Source organism: Xiphophorus maculatus, chromosome 9 (assembly GCF_002775205.1).
Source record: "Xiphophorus maculatus strain JP 163 A chromosome 9, X_maculatus-5.0-male, whole genome shotgun sequence".
Lineage (NCBI taxonomy): Eukaryota > Metazoa > Chordata > Actinopteri > Cyprinodontiformes > Poeciliidae > Xiphophorus > Xiphophorus maculatus.
Window position 1 is genome coordinate 3,971,549 of NC_036451.1, and position 19,482 is coordinate 3,991,030.

Consider the following 19,482-nt stretch of genomic DNA (forward strand, 5'->3'; position numbering starts at 1 on the left):
AGCAACAGTGTTCTTAGGTTGCAAAACCTGATTTTGACTTATCTAAAAGTTCCTAAACTTATTTTTGTCACTGTGACTAATTACCTCAGTCGGTCTTGTTTGGGTATTCCTCCAGTTGATCTTAAGCTCAGTAATAAGGTAAGTTTTTTATGTTTGAAAAAATACTGTGTGTCTCAATGGAAGAGCAGGAACTCTATAGTCTGAGATTTGATAGTTGATCCTGGGTCATGTACAGCATGTCTTCCCCTTCTCTCTCTGTTCTTTTTCCCGTCTAGCTACTGATGAACAAAACCCACAAAAACTCTAAAAAATATATCACATCATATCTTTTATAAAACAAATCACACAGTAAGCAGTGTTTTATAATTTTTGATAGGACACTATCATTAAGAATTTGAAAGATAAGTCAAGAGAAGAAAGTTAACTGATCAAAAGCCACATTTTATACATAATATATTAAATTTTTTTCTTATTATGACTAGAGGAACAAGTTCTGATTTGTTCTGAAAAATAAACAATAGACAGTAAGCTAAACCACACCTTTAAAACAAATGTATCCTAAACATCTCATAATGTGGGACATTTTAACAACTAAGCTATATCTAAAAAACACAAACTAACACAAAGAAAGTGTGTTTAAATATTCAACAGACTCCTGTTGGCTGACTTAAGTCAGCAAACAAACATGTAACAGGACGTTCTGCAGATCACTGATTGTCATGGAGTTGGAGTTGAAAACGCCACCACTTGCTTCAATAAACCTACTTAAGGAGTATAAATACATCGATGTTCATCTGGACAACAGACATGCAACAATAAAGCCCTCAACAGGAAGGGACAGAGTAGGACGTACTTCTTGAGGAAGCTTAGGTCTTTTGGTGTTTGCAACAAAATTTTACATATTTTCTGTCGGTCTGTTGCAGGGGGTGTAATCTCTACCATCATTTGTTGGGGGTAGCAGTATCAGAGTCAGGAATTAAAACTTTAAAAAAAAATTAAAAAGTGTAGCCAACCTGGTAAATCAAGCTGGTTTGTTCTGCTGACCATTGTGGAATCACTGCAGATGAAAATCAAGAAACTCATCTACTGCATGTTTTACAACAACACAGTGTCTTGAGTCAGAGACTTCTTCAGACCGCTGTAATAAAGACCACTACAGGAGACCCCTCCTGCCCACAGCCATCAGCACCTACTACAATTTTGAAAAATCTTGGATAATATGAGTTACATCAACATTTAATTTCCCTTTGGGATCAATCAGGTATTTTTGAATTTTAATTTTCAGTATTTTGCACTACTGTGTATAATAAAATCCTAGTAGGACATTTTGAAATCTTTGGTTGTAACATGACATGATGTAAATAACATTTAAGTGGCACAAGTATTTTTTTTATGTATAGTTTGTGTTCAACTTATTTGAGAGCAATGTCGGAGTTCATGCAAAACGTAAAATAAGTTGCAGTTTATTGATACTTATTGAAATCGCAAATTTCAAGCTTAAAATTAAAACGAATAATTTATTTATTTACATATTTGTTTTTCTTTTTGGATAATTCCCTGATATTTTTGAGAAGTTGACGTACATTCCTACTGTAATATTATCAAAATAAAATGTTCTGCTAACTTTTTAGTTTATAATAGTTAGAAAAATGCTGGGGTATTTAAATATACTATAGTATAAATCGTGTACTGTTAAATGGTGCATTCAAAGGAGTATAAGATTTTGCATATGCACTGGTTAACATTATATATGACAACCACTGAAAGACTTAGACTCTAAAACGATCTTTAAGATTTTCTATTACCAAAATTTGAGGGGGAAAAAACTGTCGTGATTAACGTTTTCTTGTCTTAATATTTGAGCGACAGTTTCCTGTATCTCTGTTAATTCCAGGTTTTATAACGCCTCATTGTACTTCCTCCTCACGTCAGAACTCTCTGACCAATGAGCGCGTGAAACGTAGCCTTTGTTGGATGACGTATACGGAAAACGGACTCCTGAAGAGGAGTCTGAATGAAGCTGTTTTTGTCCCTTGTTTCTGAAACAAAGTCCCGTTTTTGTCGCTTAGAGTTATGCAAACGTGGAGTTTAGTATCGATTAGCGTTTTGCTCGCTGTTTTGGTAAGATGGGGCGTGTCGTTAAACTCATATTCAGGTAGGGAGCGTGTGAACCTGCATGTTAACTACACTAAGTTGTCTGGATTGTTTTAGTGCAGCTGTTTTGATCGTTTAGAAACTAGCAGGAAGATGTGCAGAATACTACGCTTTTTATATTAAAAGAGTAAACTAGCTGACTTGCATTACTGGCGATTGTTTGTGTTTTTTATTTTTTATTTCTTTGTTTCATCAGTAGAAGTTAACATTTGCTGACAGCACAATAATTTCTGTACAGGTGCAGGAAATCCTCCCATGTTTGGTGACTATGAAGCCCAAAGACACTGGCAAGAAGTGACCTACAACCTCCCTCTTCAACAGTGGCAAGTCTGACACCGTTCTGGTGATCATCGGACCAGATCCCTGATTTGCTAAAGCCAAATCCTTGTTCCTTTAGTAACAGTTTTATTTTTCTACAGGTACTTTAACACCTCTGACAATGACTTGAACTATTGGGGTCTTGACTACCCTCCTCTCACCGCCTACCACAGCTGGCTCTGTGCTTATGTGTGAGTAATTTTAATAATCTAGGCATAGAAACTTACTTGTGTTTTTTTGGTTGTGCGGGGGAATCATAGTTTTTATATATAAAATAATTGTATACATTGTTGTCACAAGATCACAGCTTTTTTAAAAATACATAATTGCCTTCTTTATTGAAAAAGATGGCTAACAAAAAATATATGTGCTTCAAATTACACTTAAGTTTTTGTAACAGTAACAATTTTTACATTTTATTTCAATTTCCTATGTTTAAGCTGATCAAAAAATACATACTGAGTATATGGGGTGCCTCCTTAAATCATTGTCCACCTGTCAGTGATTTTAGTTCCTTAAGTCAGTAGCTGTTAATAACACGATTGTTAAATTTTTTTGTATGCTACCAAAGGTTAGCTATTTATTAGTCCACAGGCAGAATCTGACCATTGCGATTATAGCATCTTGTATGCACATGTGTAATGCTAGCTGTGGCTATTGTGCATTTTCTTTCTTTTCTGTTTGCAGAGCAAATATTCTAAACCCTGACTGGGTTGAGCTGCACAGATCCAGAGGCTATGAAAGTCCTGCCCACAAGTTATTTATGAGAATTACAGGTAAGGTTACATCAAAACCTTCTGCAATGTTTCCATCTTAATTCTGTCTGCAAATAATTGTGTTAATATTACATACTAAAGAAATTTCTTTTTCATCAAGAGGGTAAAGATTTTTAATGAAAACTATTTTGTCATAATTTTCTGTACGTATTAAATAAATATGCACTGATACACATTTGAATTTATAGGGTTGTATTAAATTTATGATTCTTCTTGTCTTTTTTTAGCTTTTGTTGTTTTTTAAGATTCTAACAAACTTTGTCTAAGAGCTTTTTTAGCTAAAGCAACATTTTGTTGGCAGACACTAAAAGCTTTAGTCTGCCTTTCTTTGTTACTGGTTTCTTAAATTATTTTAATCTTGTTGTTTTCTGTTTTTTAGTCCTGGTGACAGATGTGTTGATATACATTCCTGCAGTTGTTTTATACTGTTTATACCTGACTGATGGCTCTGCTAAGAGAAGGGTAATGGTTGTACCTAAATGTCTATATCGCAATGTACTCTGAAAACCCAAATGTAGTCATTTGTTTTTTGAATTTGTCTTTCTAGGTTTCCATTCTTCTCAGCATTCTTCTTTACCCAGGACTAATTCTCATAGACTATGGCCATTTTCAGTATCCTTTACATGCAAATGTATTTTATTTATTCGTAAATTTATTGCAGTAAAGTTTTCAGTACTTTGATTTGTTTAAATGAAATATAGTCTGACTTTTAAGAACAGCTGTGAAACAGCATGGTAAAGTATTACAATTAACATAAAGTATCATTCAAGTCATCTGTCAGGTAGACCTTTTTCATTGTGTCTCAAAAAAATTGTTGAATTGAATTTGACAGTCCATGTTACTGTTAGAACACAAAAATAGTGTTATAATCCTTTTTCATAAATGTTGCAAAAATAAACCTTAAACATAAGCAGTTAAAACTATGCAGCTTCACCTAGTATCATTCATCCTCCATCATGTTGAAGCTAATGCTAACGCTAAAACATTGCCATGCCTCCAGTGAAGCATTTGGTTCCTCTGGCACTAGAAACCTGATGTATGTTAAAAGAAAAGATGCACTCAGTCAAACATTAGGACATTCTTGGAAAATACCTCTTGCTGTCCATTAGACAGCTGAATATTAGATGTCATTAGACCTTCAAAAAGGACAAGAATACTGAGTTTACCTCCAGTCCACTAGGGCTGGGTTTCAGAAGAAATCTTGGAGGATACTGAAGGAGTCATCATGCTTGACTGACTAGAACTGAATGGACATTCCTCAGGAATGCTACCAGCAGTTGGTGTCTGAGTATGAGTTACATTTTCAACAGCTCAAAACAGCTAAAGGGTTTTGTGTTATGTTCTAAAGATGAATATCATGAAGAAGTTGAATAATTTCAAAGATTTAATCTGAAGAAACCACTTGTGATAATAGTTATGTTGAAATATTTAAGTTGTTCTTGGATTAGATTAAATTACACTTTATTAATTCCAGAAGAAAAATATATTTTTGTTTATTGCAAACAGATGTTTGTATATTTTGACAATGGACCTTTACCGTCTATGCTGTTTTTTATATTCTTTAAAAATGTCCTAATTTAAACTTTTTCCACCTGTTTTCTTTTGTTTGTTGCTTAGACATTAGTAATTTTGCCTGTGAAAGTAGTAATTTGTAAAAGCCTTGACTGTGTCGGGTATAATGGAGTGAGCCTGGGCTTTGCCCTATGGGGGGTTCTGGCTCTGGGGCTGGGCTGGAACTCGTTGGGCTCCCTGGCCTTCTCTCTGGCTCTCAACTACAAACAGATGGAGCTGTACCATGCACTGCCCTTCTTCTGTTACCTTCTTGGAAAGTGCATCAAAGCTGGGCTAATTGGGCGTGGGTAAGCGTTATTGCTTTACATGTGCACTTTTTTACTTTTTATGTAACTTTATTATTATTGGTAGCAATGCTACCTTGGAGCAAGCAGGTGCTGGGTCACAATCCCAGCCTTCGGTCTTTCTGTTTGGAGTTTGCATGTTCTTCTCGTTTATGTGTCTGGATACTCCATTATCCTTCTACAACCCAAAAACATGACTTTTTACACAAGTTTTCCTTAGATACGAGTGCATGGTTTATTTGTCCTGTGTGGACTGGCGACCAGCCCACAGTGTTTCCTGCCTCCCACCCAATAACCACAGGAGCACCAGCACTACCCCCCACCTCCTTTAACAATTGATGGAATTGGATAGATAGTATACCTGAGAGGCCACAAACATCATCTCAAACTGGGATACAATTAACTGTTGTTTTTTTTTTATCTGAAAATCCAAGCCAAATCCAAGGCTGTCAAACCAAACTCTAAAAATACTGAAAGAACGGTTGTTCAGAAAACCCAAAGAGAAACTAGTTTTTCTTATAATTGGGGAAATGGAGGGTGATTGCAAAAATGGATTGGTGCTATGCTTTGGGAAATATTAAATAATACATTTAGAAATGTTATATCTTCATAAAATACATATTTAAATATTATGTCAAAAATTAGTTGGATTAATTTTTCAGTATTCTTTCTCTGTTGATGTTTTGTTAAACTTTGTTTCTATGCCCAAACACCTCCAAGGAAATGCCAATCTATAAGATAATTTAAATTGATCCCTGTGATAACATGGTTATTGAAGAGTGCATTTGTTGATTATATTGTTTTGTCAGTGTGCATGAATGTGTCAGCTGCAAGCCCACACTCGTAATGTGAGCCTGTAAGAGAGCAGTGTCTTCCTGAGAGTCACAGAATGACTGAGGTAATCAGATTGGATGCTATTACCAGTGTGTCCAGTGTCTGTTTATCTAGTAACAACGTACCAAGGGCATTTAGTAGCAAATGGAGTGCCGGATTAGGCCCCTGGGAAGATATGTCCAGATGACACTCTCGCCATGCCCAAACTCCTCAGCTATGCCTGTGTGTGCAACTTAACCAGCAGCTTCACAGTTACAGCTGACAAGCTACTCTGAACCCCACTGGGGACTTTCAGCTGATGCATGGCTTTCACTACATTCCTCAGCAGAAGGGTCAAACCCCAAATTTAGGACTTGCAGACAGTTTGTGCTAATTGTCTAGGGAAACCCTGCAGAAAAACTAAATACCCCAACAGGTATTTATTTATTTATTTTTATTTAGTTGATATAATTTTACTGCCCACAATTAAAGATGTTGTTTGTCTTTCACATAGGTTCATCCTGTTGGTGAAAATTACTGCCACAGTGTTGGTGACTTTTGGCCTCTGCTGGCTGCCCTTCCTTCCTGACCCCAGTCAGGTCTTGCAGGTGGTCAGGAGGATCTTTCCCGTGGCTCGTGGCTTGTTTGAGGTACAGTGCAGTATGTTGAATCTAAACTCTGCCAAGACGGATAGATAATTTATTAAAATAGCAGTCGTTTACAAACAAATTAAAGGTGCCTTACAGTAAATAAGGAAACAAAGGTAAAGAAAAATATCTTAACAAGAAATTCTATATAATGATGACAGCCATTAAGACAACATGTTGAAAGATTTGTTCAAATGCAAACTAAAATAAAAACAAAAAAATAATTTCATGGAGAAATGCATTAAACAGTAATGTTTTAGTCCTAAATTAATATTATGACACAATATGAACCATGTTCCTGGTGTTGGTCATAACTCTGACAGCTGCATTTCAGTTGAGCTGCCTTGTATATTTATGTTACTTTTTGTGTTGTTCAGAGACCAGTAAAAACAGCATTACAATGATCTAAGCAATTTTTTCTGCATATTATGGTCCTATTCAACTTTGGATAATTTTTTAGAGTGGAAACGGGCAAATTATTCTTGAGATGTCTGTAAGGACACCTAGGTTTCTTTTCAGTGCAATTGAGTCTTGATCTCAAGGCATTTATGGGACCAAAACAATGACTTATGTCTTCTCTGCATTAGGTTGGAAGACATTCTAAATCATCCAGTCAGTGGTGTGGATACACTTAATTAGTGGCATTTAAGTATTATTGTCAAGTGGGGCAGTGAAATTTTCAGTTTTGTATCATCATCACACATAGGTTAGAGATGTTTAATCTGAGCATTTAGGCATTGAAAAAAAGTGGCTCAAGAATAGTGTCTTGAGGAACTCCACATTTGATTATTGCTTAGATTTGTAATTACTAAAACTGCATCATAGATGTGTAAGGTGAGCACGTATTGGGAATTTAAATTTGTCAGGTATCTGTTAAAAACTTGGTGATGAGTACTCCATCCAGCGTCTGGAATCAGATCAAAATATCTCTAATAATTATTTCAATATGATGTTTATTATTAAATCACTTAACCAATCAAGAGACAATATTTCATCTTTTCTTTAAAGTAATGTAATATCTCTGAAAGCTGGAGGCTGCTTCACATTTTGACCAGTAAAAGAATGATTTCAAACTGAAATTCCCCTTCATTCTTGATTTTTCTGTTTAGGATTTTTTTTTTTTTTTTTTTGGATTAGTCAGGAGTTGCAGTTTTATAGCCTGTGACATTCAACAGTTTATGCTAATTTTAAAATAGTTTGACACCAAGTTATAGCAACAAAGCTGTGACTGATGCTTTCATTGATGTCATACGCAACCCATGAGGCATGCCTCGTTCCCTACACGATGTTCCCAACTTTTAGCATAGTGAATAGCTTTCCAGCCCTTCCAGCACTTAGTTGGCTGGAAACCGATACCCTGCCGGATCAAAGAAAACAGTGGAATAAAATGGTGAAAGGTCAAGAGATCGGTTTCACCCTATCCCTGGGAGGTGTTGGGATTCATGATGTACAGTAGGAGGATGCAGATAAATCTAACTAATTTATGGCCGGATTGTTTTCAGCACTTCATAGCTCAGCCGTGTTCCAGCCATATGGACCGATGAGAGGGGCGAGTGATACACTTAAAGGCATATCAGAGCACATCGGACAGCTGGTGTCCCACTGCTGACGGCATCTTTGGAAAAAAAAACACAAACACGTGTGCTTGAGTGTTTCAAACACTTATTTTGTACTGTGACTGCTCAGTTAAATAGGAAGTCACTGGTACATGATGGAGAAAAAGAAAACTTAAAACACTTCCGAAATTCCGGTGTTGAAAGGTGTCATAGAAGAAACGGGGTTAAAATGACCGTGTATGCCTCCGTTCAAATATTTAGGTGACAGCTCAGAGGCCGAGGTTTGCAGCTCTAGTTTCTGAAACCTTGTAACCCTGAAAGTTCTAGTCCCGGTCCCCGAGGCAACACTTACTACAAGTTGTCAAGGATACGTGGCGTAATTAGATGTTGTGCTGTCGGAGCAGGATGCATCGGGACAGTATTTGTTCAGCAAAATGATTCAAACATATAACTTGGGCTTTGATGACAGCATTGAAAGGCGTCCTGTTACAAATGAAATCACGCACTGCAAGCAGAAAGCCCGAGTGGGGAAGACGACGATTGCTGAGCGGTTGTCCTGTCGACTTCTGGGAGGGAGCGGTTGTAAGTTTACCCATTGAACTGCATTCTGCTGTCTCATGTTGCTGCCTGCTCACAAAAATGGCACCAAACGCTTCTCCCTGTGAAATTCCTTTGTGGCTTCAAGACTCGCATTTGCCAGTGGGCTTCTGCCTTCAACTTGGTGTCCAGGAACATTCCCGCAGTGGTTGTTTGATGTTGAGAATGAGAGGGGAAAAAGGAAAGGATGGGGCTGTGAAAACACAACCCTAGACAATTTGGTGCTACTGAAGAGGATACCATTAAGAGCCATACAGTTGTGTAGTAAAGCAGCTGTAGAACGGAGAGGAGGCCAGGAATAGATTTTCTCGATAGGATCACACTTAAACACAGCTACAGAGGAAATATTTAGTTGATCTAAACGTGTGATATCATGGGCACACTGGTGGCTCGGATCTTATTTTAAGTGATCCCTTAGCGTCCGCCTAAGCACTTGACCTCCTCATTTGATCTTAACTTCAGCAACCACACAGCTGTCATGACGTTTGTAGCATACTTTATCTCTGACAAAAAAAAAATCAGATTCTTTAGTGTTAAGCTAGAATAAACTATATTATGTTCATTAAATAATCACACACAATATTTATTGTAATTTATCCAAAATCTTTCTGATGAATAAATTACTTATTTTACCTTAGAACAATCAACTTAATTAGACCTGCCTAAAAATAATAATAAAAAATACTTTTAGTTGTAATTTCTTTATAATTAACACTGTGGTCTATTTTATCATATTTGCCAGGCAGGAGAAAAATAATCAAAATACAAATTGGGAAGGAAAAATAAACACACTCTGCTGTTAGAGGGGGAAAAAGGAGAACACTTATGAAAAACACAACCCAGTATTTTCTCTGATAACTCTCTAACTTAATTAAGGCTTAATTTTCTACCTACCTCTGACTTAAGGGGAAAAGACGACTAATTTAAAGTTACTTTCCATCATCAGCTTCCAACACCAAAACTGCCACTAAAGAAAACATGTAGTGCCTTTCTGCAGCCCAGAATCAGCTTTGAGCATGAAGGCTCACTTGCATCTAATTAATTAATTTTCATGCCACTCCCATAGTTCCATTTTGAAGTTTAGCTGAGGTGGAAATATTGACACAGCACCTCTGGTTCTGAGTGAATGGTCAGCTGTTTGTTCTGGTTGTTTGTTTGAATGCCTTAGTGCAGTGGTCTTCAAATCCAGGCCTAGAGGTCTGGCGTCCTGCTACTTCTAGACGTGTATCAGCTTCAACACACCTGAGTCAAAGACTTTAGAGAACTTGGCTGCATACTGAGGAGCTAATTTGCCCATTTGATTCAGGTGTGCTGACCTAAGGACACATCTAAAAGTTTCAGGACAGTGGACCCCTAGGCCTGGATTTGAGGACCCCTATCTTTGTGGATACACACTGTGGATTTGAGATCGGGTGACACACACACAAAAAAAACCTAAACCAAATTCTACACCGGAACTTCACACAAAGAGTCAAGAATAGCAAAACGTTCGATTGGAAGTAAAATATTTCTTATAACTGAATCTCAACAAGCTGATGAGGCTTATTATTGACTTGTCTGACAAATCTTCTTATTGGTTTTGGTTGTTTTGTGTCTGTACTGTAGACTAAGTAAGAAGCATGTATAAAAAAACTTGTGAATTTGGGTTTCACATTGATAATCATGAGGATAAATTAATTGATAAATTGGTATTATTATCCTGAATTGTTAGTTCTGGTCATTTTAAGTTTAAGTTGATTTATATTTTCATATGTTAGAATTTCCTGATTTGCTTTATGTTCATTTAAAATGAATATTTTAAAATTCTATGGTTTATGTGGATTATATGTTAATACATTTTTGTGTATAGTAAGATTCCTTTTGGAATAATCCACATTATTTAGTCTGTTTTGTTTAAGTCAAGTCCGTTTAAGAAAAAAACTGTTATAATGGCTAAAATATGTTGCTGTGTTACACCGTGAACACAATCATTAACATTCATTTTGTGGAAGAGAATTAATGTGCATAATCAATTAAAAGTATTCAATGCTAAAACAGAAAATTTACATAAGAAAAAGTAACAGTTGATTGCTTTTTGTCTCTAATGGTAATCTGAGATAAAATCACCACTCAAACATATGTTCCTAATGTTGTTTTTGCTTTCTGGCCGTGTGTGTGCGTGTGTGTAGGATAAGGTGGCTAACACATGGTGCAGCCTGAACACCGTGATAAAGATCAGATCCATTCTGACAAGCGACTCTCAGCTTTACCTCAGGTAATCCTTTTATCTGTGAAACAACTTCATTTTTATTCCACATTTGTCCTCCTGACACCTCTTTGTTTTTTCACTGTCATTTTTCTAACTTATTGCTCCAAAATCCCTTTTTCATTTTACGGGAAAGCTGAGCTTGCTCTTGGAAATGAAAGCGGGTTCGAGGGAATCAAAGCAGATAATCTCCGAAGCAAAGCACTCACGAGAAATTTTGAACAAGCTACATTTGTTTTTCCAAATGTTGAAGTCCCAAAGGGTTATCATAAAAACAAAGACTAATTCTACAATTGTCTCTCATCAATCATGTTTTTGTTAAAAGCTGAAACCCTGCACACTTGGCGTAATGAACTCGGCTCAAAAGTTACGACATGGCGGAACCTGCTTAAATAACCCAGCGGGCTAATTTTAGGAGTGATGGACACGTTTCTTCTAGACTGCTAAGACCAGGGATTAAGTTGGACCTCTTTTATTATTGGGTATTTCAAACAAATGTGTGTTTGTTGGTAAATAGATTGGAGTACTAAATACACTGTGATTATGCAGTTTATGTTGAACAAATCAGCTGTGAAAATGTGACTCACATATTTTTGTAGCCCAAAAGCCTGTTCTGAAGAAAATCATGTATACTAAACTTACTGTTGTACATCTTATCATATGTACTGATTATATTACTTTTAAAACCTTTTTGTTTTGCTCTGCTGTGTTTGGATCTCTTTATTTCAATAACCTATGATTTGTAGTACGAGCACATTGTTGCCGTCTCGCATAACTAACCCTTGACCTCTCTGCACATTTATACACATTCACTCTGACACATAAGTCTGTCTCTTCTGGTCCCTGTATCCCCAGCAGGTGACAGTTGAGGGGTTAAACTAATACTGACTAACCCTCAAGAACAATTATTATTTGGTCAGTTCTTACATGTCAAGAGGTCTTAGTTTCAGAGCAGGTGCTGTCCTAGAAAGATATGCACACAGCGGTGTGTACAAGAGTGTTTTTGTCATTTGTTCATTTAGATTTACATTTTAATAATTATTTTCCTACTTTATCTGTTTCAGTTTGGCTTTCACTCTCCTAGCAGCACTTCCATCCTCTATCAAACTGCTGATGAAGCCCACTTTCTGGAACTTTAAACTGGCTTTGGTGAGTGCACTTTGGTAGCAATAGCATGTCTTACAGAAGTATTTATACCTCTTAAATGTTATTTATTTTTTCAATGTTACAGCCACAAACTTCAATGTATTCTGAGGTTTTGTGTAATTGACACAAATCATCATAAATTTAAGAGGGAAAAGAAGGGGACTTTAAAGCCGAGTTGGGTTATAAACCAAAATCCCAAGCTATGTATAGCTCTCATAGCAATCCTAAAACCAAAACGGTATTGCACAGCTGCAAACCTACAAAGCCACATACATTAATTTATTGCCATGTTTTGTTGTACTATTATAATAACAATAAAGGTTAAGATAAAAAAAAACTATTATTTTTTTTAGGTAGCTATATGGCTGTGAATGTGTGACACAGCATTCAAACACAAACATTGTTCTTGAAAACATTCCCATTTAAAATAGGCTTCTTCAGGATGCCACTTACTAAAAAATTGTGTGATTAATATCACTGAACTGCACACAGTAGCTCCATTTAACCATGTTTTTGAATTTATTGATGTTTAGATAGTGATGTTGGAGACAGTGAAGAAAATAGGAGGTAGCATCATGCTTGGGGATTTTCTTTTTTATCATAAACAGAGAAGCTGCTCCTTTTCCAGGTTATATATTGGAAAAACCTGAGACCTATTTAGAGGTTTACTCTTCGGTAGGCTAAATTCAGCCAGAGCTACAATTGAATTGTTTAGATCAAAACATATGCATGTGTTAGGATGGCCCAGTCAAAGCCCAGGATTAAACCCTATCTGTGGAAGCCCATCTGTGGAAACCCATCTGTGGAAAACCTTGAATGAAGATTTTCTTCAGATGTTCTAATCTGACTTAGTTTAAGATGCCTTCTAAAGAAAAAAAATGCAAATATTTAAGTCTTTGTGTGCAAACCTGGTGAAAAGCATCCCTAAATTCTTGCCGTAAGCGTGTCAGTTGCAGTGGAGGATTGATTCAAAGGTGCTACAATACTTCCATTAGACACTTTTCAGATTATTTGCAGAATATTTTAAATATTGCATATAATTTTCCTTTCATTTTACAATTATGCACTACTATGTGTGGTTTACTCTAAGAAATTCTTATAACATTGTGAAATGAACCCTTTTGCAAGGCATGTATAGTTAGCCTTTTTATGCAAAGTTTTGCCAATTTATTCTTTTTGTACATGTTTTAATTAAGTTTTTAATGATTCTGTGCTCTCAGGTCAACACATCTCTGGCCTTTTTCCTGTTCTCCTATCAAGTTCATGAGAAGTCCATTCTGTTGGCTGCCCTGTAAGTTGTTGTATCTGAATTGTTTACCCTGGTTACCACCCTCATGTCACAGGAGGAAGGTCCTTGGTGGAACTCTAAGTTAAACCAGACTGGAGTTTGCCTTCTCTTCTTATCTATTCTTGACTTTTCTGTTTGGTGACATCAGTGAATAAAGTTTTCTCACAAACGATCAATTTTAGAAAAATGTCAAAGTGAGATAATTCCTGTGCTGATGTTAACCTCAAACTAATGTTCAATTTATGCCCAGGCTTGCTACATTATCCACTCCTGTCTTTATACTTCTAGTCCAAGCAACCATTCTCATGATATGCACTGTGTAATTTTAGAGGTGGGTCATGCGATAGTTTCAGAGCTTGGACATGTGGCTTAAAATGTGTTTTGTACATTATTGTTTACACTCGTACTTATAAAGCTGTAGACAGAGAGTGAAACCTGGGATAGACTTTACGGCATGGGATTTAGTTCCTGAATCTGGGCTCATCTATTAATCTAGATCAGTGTAGATTGTTGCTTTATTAACTATTGAGTTATATCTCCCACCTGTCCCCTTGAATCAATCAGTAATGCATGCCCAGAGATTGGGAGAGAATAGTAGGCAGCAGCTCGGGGTGTTGTTTGCGCAGGATCAATTATTGGGCTGTAACAGGATCACCAAAGAGCGCTGACTGTAATTATGGGCTCAGGGACCGTTGGAAGGTTCCTCTGTTGGAGAACGGTGTAGAACTGAAGCTGGTAGCTTGCTTCAGTTATAAACAGGTTATAAATAGATTTATATACGGACACACAGATTTTCTCTTTGTTGCCACAGCTGTTTTTACATCTTGAAATGTAATAAATAGTCATTAGCAATCAAAGATGTGAAATTATTTCTCAACAAACTACACATACTAAGTGTCTTGTTACAGCTAACACTCAATTCACGCTTTTTGATAGCCTTTATCTTATTTATCCACTTAGCTTATATCTAATTTATTTTCATTTGCTATGTTAGTACTTGAGAATCAGCTTAAAAGTGTGTGCAATCACCTTTTTTCTTTTCTCTTCAGCCCAGTCTGCCTCCTTCTGAATGAATTTCCACTCATGTGCATTTGGTTTCTGCAGGCCTCAACATTCAGGTAAAGAAACTTTCACCAGCAGAAAGCAAATTAAACCTTAAAGTTGCATCTTATTTTGGTTGTTACCATTTTATTATAGATAGTTAATTATTTTTTTTAATTGTCAATTCTTGTCATACCAGCCATTCAAAACTTTTTACAATGGAGCCACATTTACCAAGTATTGAGAAACTGTGAGGCTTGTGGGCCTGTTTACATTTCAAAGATGTTAAAGTGAATTTGCTAAATATAAACATTTTAAAGAACAAAATCTGATACACCTCACTAGAAAACGGAAATGTTTTGGAATTGGTTGTTGTAGCAAGATAATGATCCAAAATATATGGCCAAAATAAGTGTCAGGATTCTGTTAATAATTCAATTGGACAATATGTAATTGGTCTAAAAGCTGAATCAGACTGCCGTGATTTGAATGAATCTTGACTGTTTTTTATACAATTAGGTGTGATTTGAAATTGTTTGTCCTGTAAGGTGCAAACCCTAGAACTCTCTAAAAAGATGGCTGACATGTGCCTAGATGAGAACTCCATGAATGGAAAAAGAGAAATCGCAGTGCAAATGCTGCAACTAACTTTCACCAGCTGTTGTTAAATTCTTCCGGCAGGGCTAATTGTTGTGCATGTGGTTTAGGATAAGGATATGTGGGGCTTACACAACATACTCTGCATGCCTGGTGTCCGAGTGTGCTGTGTAGGATCAGGAGCTCCGTCTGGAACTGTTCATAGTACAGTCTGACTTGGGCTTTCACATTATCTCTCCAGACTCTTTCATTTAAAAAAAAATACATCTTTTGTTTATATAATTGGCTGATGGAATGCTCGCACAGTGGCTATTTTATAGGTGAATGAACCCAGTCTGCTCACATTGAGGAAGTATGTATTTCTTAAATGTTAAACATTTAGCTGCTGAATGGAACTTTTTAGCTTGAATAAGTAGATTGTTGTGCAGAGAGGTTTTTCTAAGCTGGGTGTTGTGCGTTTACTATGAGGCAACTGTTGTTCTTGCTTCTGCCCCGCTGCTAAACTGAGATAAGCTCTGCATGAATGTCATAACCGTCTCTCCTCAGGGGACGCTCTGCTCATAAAGGCCTGCAGGAGAAAAATGTTTTGATTGCTGTTGCTTTTCTTTAATCACGTATGGTGCTGAAATGAATCAGTTTCTGTTGGAAATTGTCAAATTTTGTGTAGCTGTTACAATTTTTTTTTTGCAAATTTGTTTGCATCTCAAGTTGTAGATAGTACTCGTCAGGTAAAGGCTAGACTATAAACCCTCATTGTTTCTTTCCTTCTGTCAAGCATGCTCCCTCTTTTCCTGAAAGATGGCCTGCTGGTTCCCTACACCGTCGCCTTCCTGGGGTTTCCCTTCCTCACCGTCTACTTATTGTCCGCTCTGGATGACTGTTCAGAGGATGAGTTGAAACTTGGTACCTGTGGGAAGCTCTTTTCCTTTCTACCCAAAATGCACCTGGCTTGTATAATGAAATGGAAGGTAAGTGTGACCTATGATTGTAAAATTTACAAATGTTTATTGCTTTTCTCAATGGCCTAAAGTCTTATGGAGGATTTTTATCAACACATTCACTTACACTGAACTGACCGCAGTGAAGGAGAAAATGTACCAAATAATTAGTAAAAGATGTAAATATTAAAGTATTTTTAATCATTATTTTGTGCAATCATTTGGTTGCAGGTTTAATTGGCAGTTTAAACAAAGATCATACTGAATATTTTATACTTTTATAGCTTTAAGAAAAAGAAATAGGTTGTTTCTATCTGCTGTTTGTGTGCAAACAGCAGATAAAATCTCTGATACAGCTTAATAAACTCAGTGAGATAGTAGGCATTGCTATAAAGCAAGTATTCAATCTTTCAGAAAATATTTCTATACATGTATCCAGTAACATTTAAGCTGGCTTGACTGTAAAAAGAAGGGTGCTGATTTGAGGATCCCAGGTGCCTTGTATTTCTAAAATGCCTCCAGACCTAAATTGCAACGTTGTCAGAAGATATGTCCAACTGTATAAATAAATATCATCTGCTGGTGTACGCTTTGTAAGCTGTCCTGGGACGACCGCTGCTGCCAGCCTTAGAATTATTTATCACTTATTTGAGTTTCCACAGCATCTGAAGTGGCTTTGCCGCCAACTCCTTAGCGACAGCGGTACCGGTAGGGTGTCAGAGATTAAGAGAAGGTGTCTTTTTATAGGACATGTCATAAACACAGGTTTGCCTAGATATATTTATTTACACAAGCAGCATAAATAGTGAGCCCTGACGATGGAGATAAGGTTTCATGGGTTTTGGGTGATGGAGAAGAGAGGGCATGAGATGTTTCCTCTATAATAATCACAGACTTATTTTTTGCATCACACAGCAAAAACAAACACAAGTACTCTAGCTCCTAGAATCCCATATGTTACTAGTAACTTTGTATGACAATAAAGAATGGTTACATGGACAAATAGTGATCAGTGGGCAATATGTAATTAATGGTATAATTATATTTTATATTTAGAGTTTTATCAATGTATTGCCATTCACCCAATTTCACATTTTAAATGTTTTCCCAAAAACCTTTTTTGAAATCAGGATTCATAGGTTTGCTGTTATTGATTCCTCTAAGACAAATGCCAATAGTTTGTTCATCAACAGAGGTGAATAGCCAGATAATTATTTAATGTTCCTCAAGTTATTCATCACTTACTTCAAATTCTGGGATTGGTCTCTTCAGGTAGGAGACAGAAACATCCTGAAGTTCAACTTTTAAGCTTCTGATCAGCAGAATAATTTTAAAATCTAGTTTTCAAATAAAATAGAAACAAGAAACAGTCCCTTGAGATAGAAATTAATCATTGTAATTAAAAATATATACATTTTCTAGTGTAATTAATTTGGACTGGAATTATCAACTATCTATTTATATTAATCCGTTGACTCATTGTGTCATATAATAGAATAAATTCTTCTAAAGAAAAAGTTTTTTCCTAAAAATTATAGTATTTTTTCACGCCACAAATGAAAATGATTTATTTATTTGTATATAAAACAATCCTGAATATTCATAATTGTCAAGTATGATGAGATTGACCAAAGAGACTTCATTCTTAAAGGCAGGAATGAAGAAAACAATGTTGTAATGATGAGTTAAAGGTGGGAAAATGTATATCGACAGTCAAAAGGACACTGGCACAATCGCTTCCCCAGTTTTGTCTTGCGTAAATGAGCAAGCAATGTCTTAATTTAGAATATGATTTAATCAAAAAGAATCATTCAGTCTCTCCTTGAAAATATTATTTCCACTTTATTCTCGACATATTGGTTTTATTCTTAAGCTTGTTTTCAATTTACATTATTCTTGAAGCTACATTTTTTCACAAACATTTCAAGTTTTTCTCAATACTCTGACTTAATTTTTGCAATCAAATACTTACTTTATTCTCAATATTTCAATTTCATTACATACACATTTCAAAAGAAAAGCATGTTGTTGTTTTTTGTTTTGTTTTTGCTCCAGTGACCTTCATACTCCTGCGTGTAAGTAACTTCAAAGGACATGAACATAATTAACTTTGTAACGCAGGCCGTAAAATGCCTATTTAACTTAAAATAACTAGTATTTATTGTAAGTTTGCATTATGTGTGTGTGTGGTTTAAATCAGATTAATTTAAATAATATAAATTTGATTGAAATTGGAGGTTGCAAAATTGACACATGAAGTTGTACAAACTGCCCACTTCAACACACATCAAGTAGTTTTGATCAAAGATGTGTTCATAAACACTTGGGTAAAGGACCCAGACTGACACTGCATCCAGCACATTGTAATTGTGCTGGATGCAACAATTGCAACAGAATTGTAAAGAATTTTGTATTGTCTAAAAATCCTAGTGTTGATGGATTATGATAGTTAACATCGATCATACTGAAAAGTAATTATAATCATTACATTAATTATTAATTATCATTATTATCAATACATAATAGTGCTTCCGTTATGTAGCTCTATGTCCTCCGTGTTCATGATAATTTGACCACTGATGCATCTTTGTGTAATCCTTGCAACATTTTATTGTCATTTCATGTTTTTGACACATCCATTCTGTCTGTGTCGTTGATAGTTCTACGTCAGCATGGCTCTTATGGCTGTTTTGAGCGTCGTGAGTGTAGCTATGGACCCACCGCCACATCTACCAGACTTGTTTCCTGTCCTGATGTCAACGACCGCATTCATGCACTTCTTGGGAGTATTTCTAAATTTTAATATTGTTCAGTTCATGGACCCACCCAGAAAAAAGAGCCGAAAGAAAAATAACTAAGCTATTTTTTTCAGGAAACTCAGTGTTACACTGTGAGGCTATATTGGCTCTGACCACTTAGACTGTACATGAGGCTTTTCTGACTCTCAAATAGAAAAATGAGATGAGTTTGTGTGAAAAGTATCTATATTAATAACAGCAGATCAAAGAAAGTTGTGAGATCAAGTGAAAGGAAAGAGTATTGGTGTTTTTCCTCTGTGGACCAACAGTGCATGTGAAATATTTCTAATTAATTGATTTTTCTGAAAGGGTAACAGCAATAATGTGAGTAATGATAAAGATTTACAGAAGGAGATGTTCTGCAGCCTAAATATGAGACTTTCAAAAGCCATGTCAATAAAAACTTGTAATAATTATGTTGGAAACATAAAAGATGTTGATGTAGTTGTGCTGTTACTGTTCATTTTGCCTCTTCTCTTGGACTCTGTAGGGATTGTGATGAATGCATGTTGACCAGTTTTGTATTCATGCAAACTTTCCTTTTTCTACTGTGGATTTCTATTCATCATTAAAGATATTTTGTACAAACGTAGTTTTCATAAAAATGAATTCATATTTCTCGCTGTGCTGAAGCGAACATCATTTTTAGTGGCGTGTTATTAAATAATTAAATTCAAACCAGCTTCATATAAATTGTCTACATTAGCCAAGT

General features: G+C 36.0%; 1 protein-coding gene across 1 annotated transcript; it reads left to right on the plus strand.

The window, feature by feature from the left end:
- The first annotated feature begins 1,985 nt into the window (after positions 1 to 1,985).
- On the plus strand, positions 1,986 to 19,362 carry alg6 (ALG6, alpha-1,3-glucosyltransferase). The gene is made up of 14 exons (XM_005803908.3): positions 1,986 to 2,155; positions 2,393 to 2,477; positions 2,574 to 2,663; positions 3,160 to 3,248; positions 3,628 to 3,710; positions 3,796 to 3,860; positions 4,922 to 5,107; positions 6,432 to 6,567; positions 10,886 to 10,971; positions 12,027 to 12,111; positions 13,329 to 13,399; positions 14,446 to 14,514; positions 15,810 to 16,002; positions 18,633 to 19,362. Exons 1-14 carry the CDS (start codon positions 2,074 to 2,076, stop codon positions 18,828 to 18,830), a joined length of 1,518 nt encoding a protein of 505 aa, XP_005803965.1. The 5' UTR covers positions 1,986 to 2,073; the 3' UTR covers positions 18,831 to 19,362.
- The last annotated feature ends 120 nt before the right edge of the window (positions 19,363 to 19,482 follow it).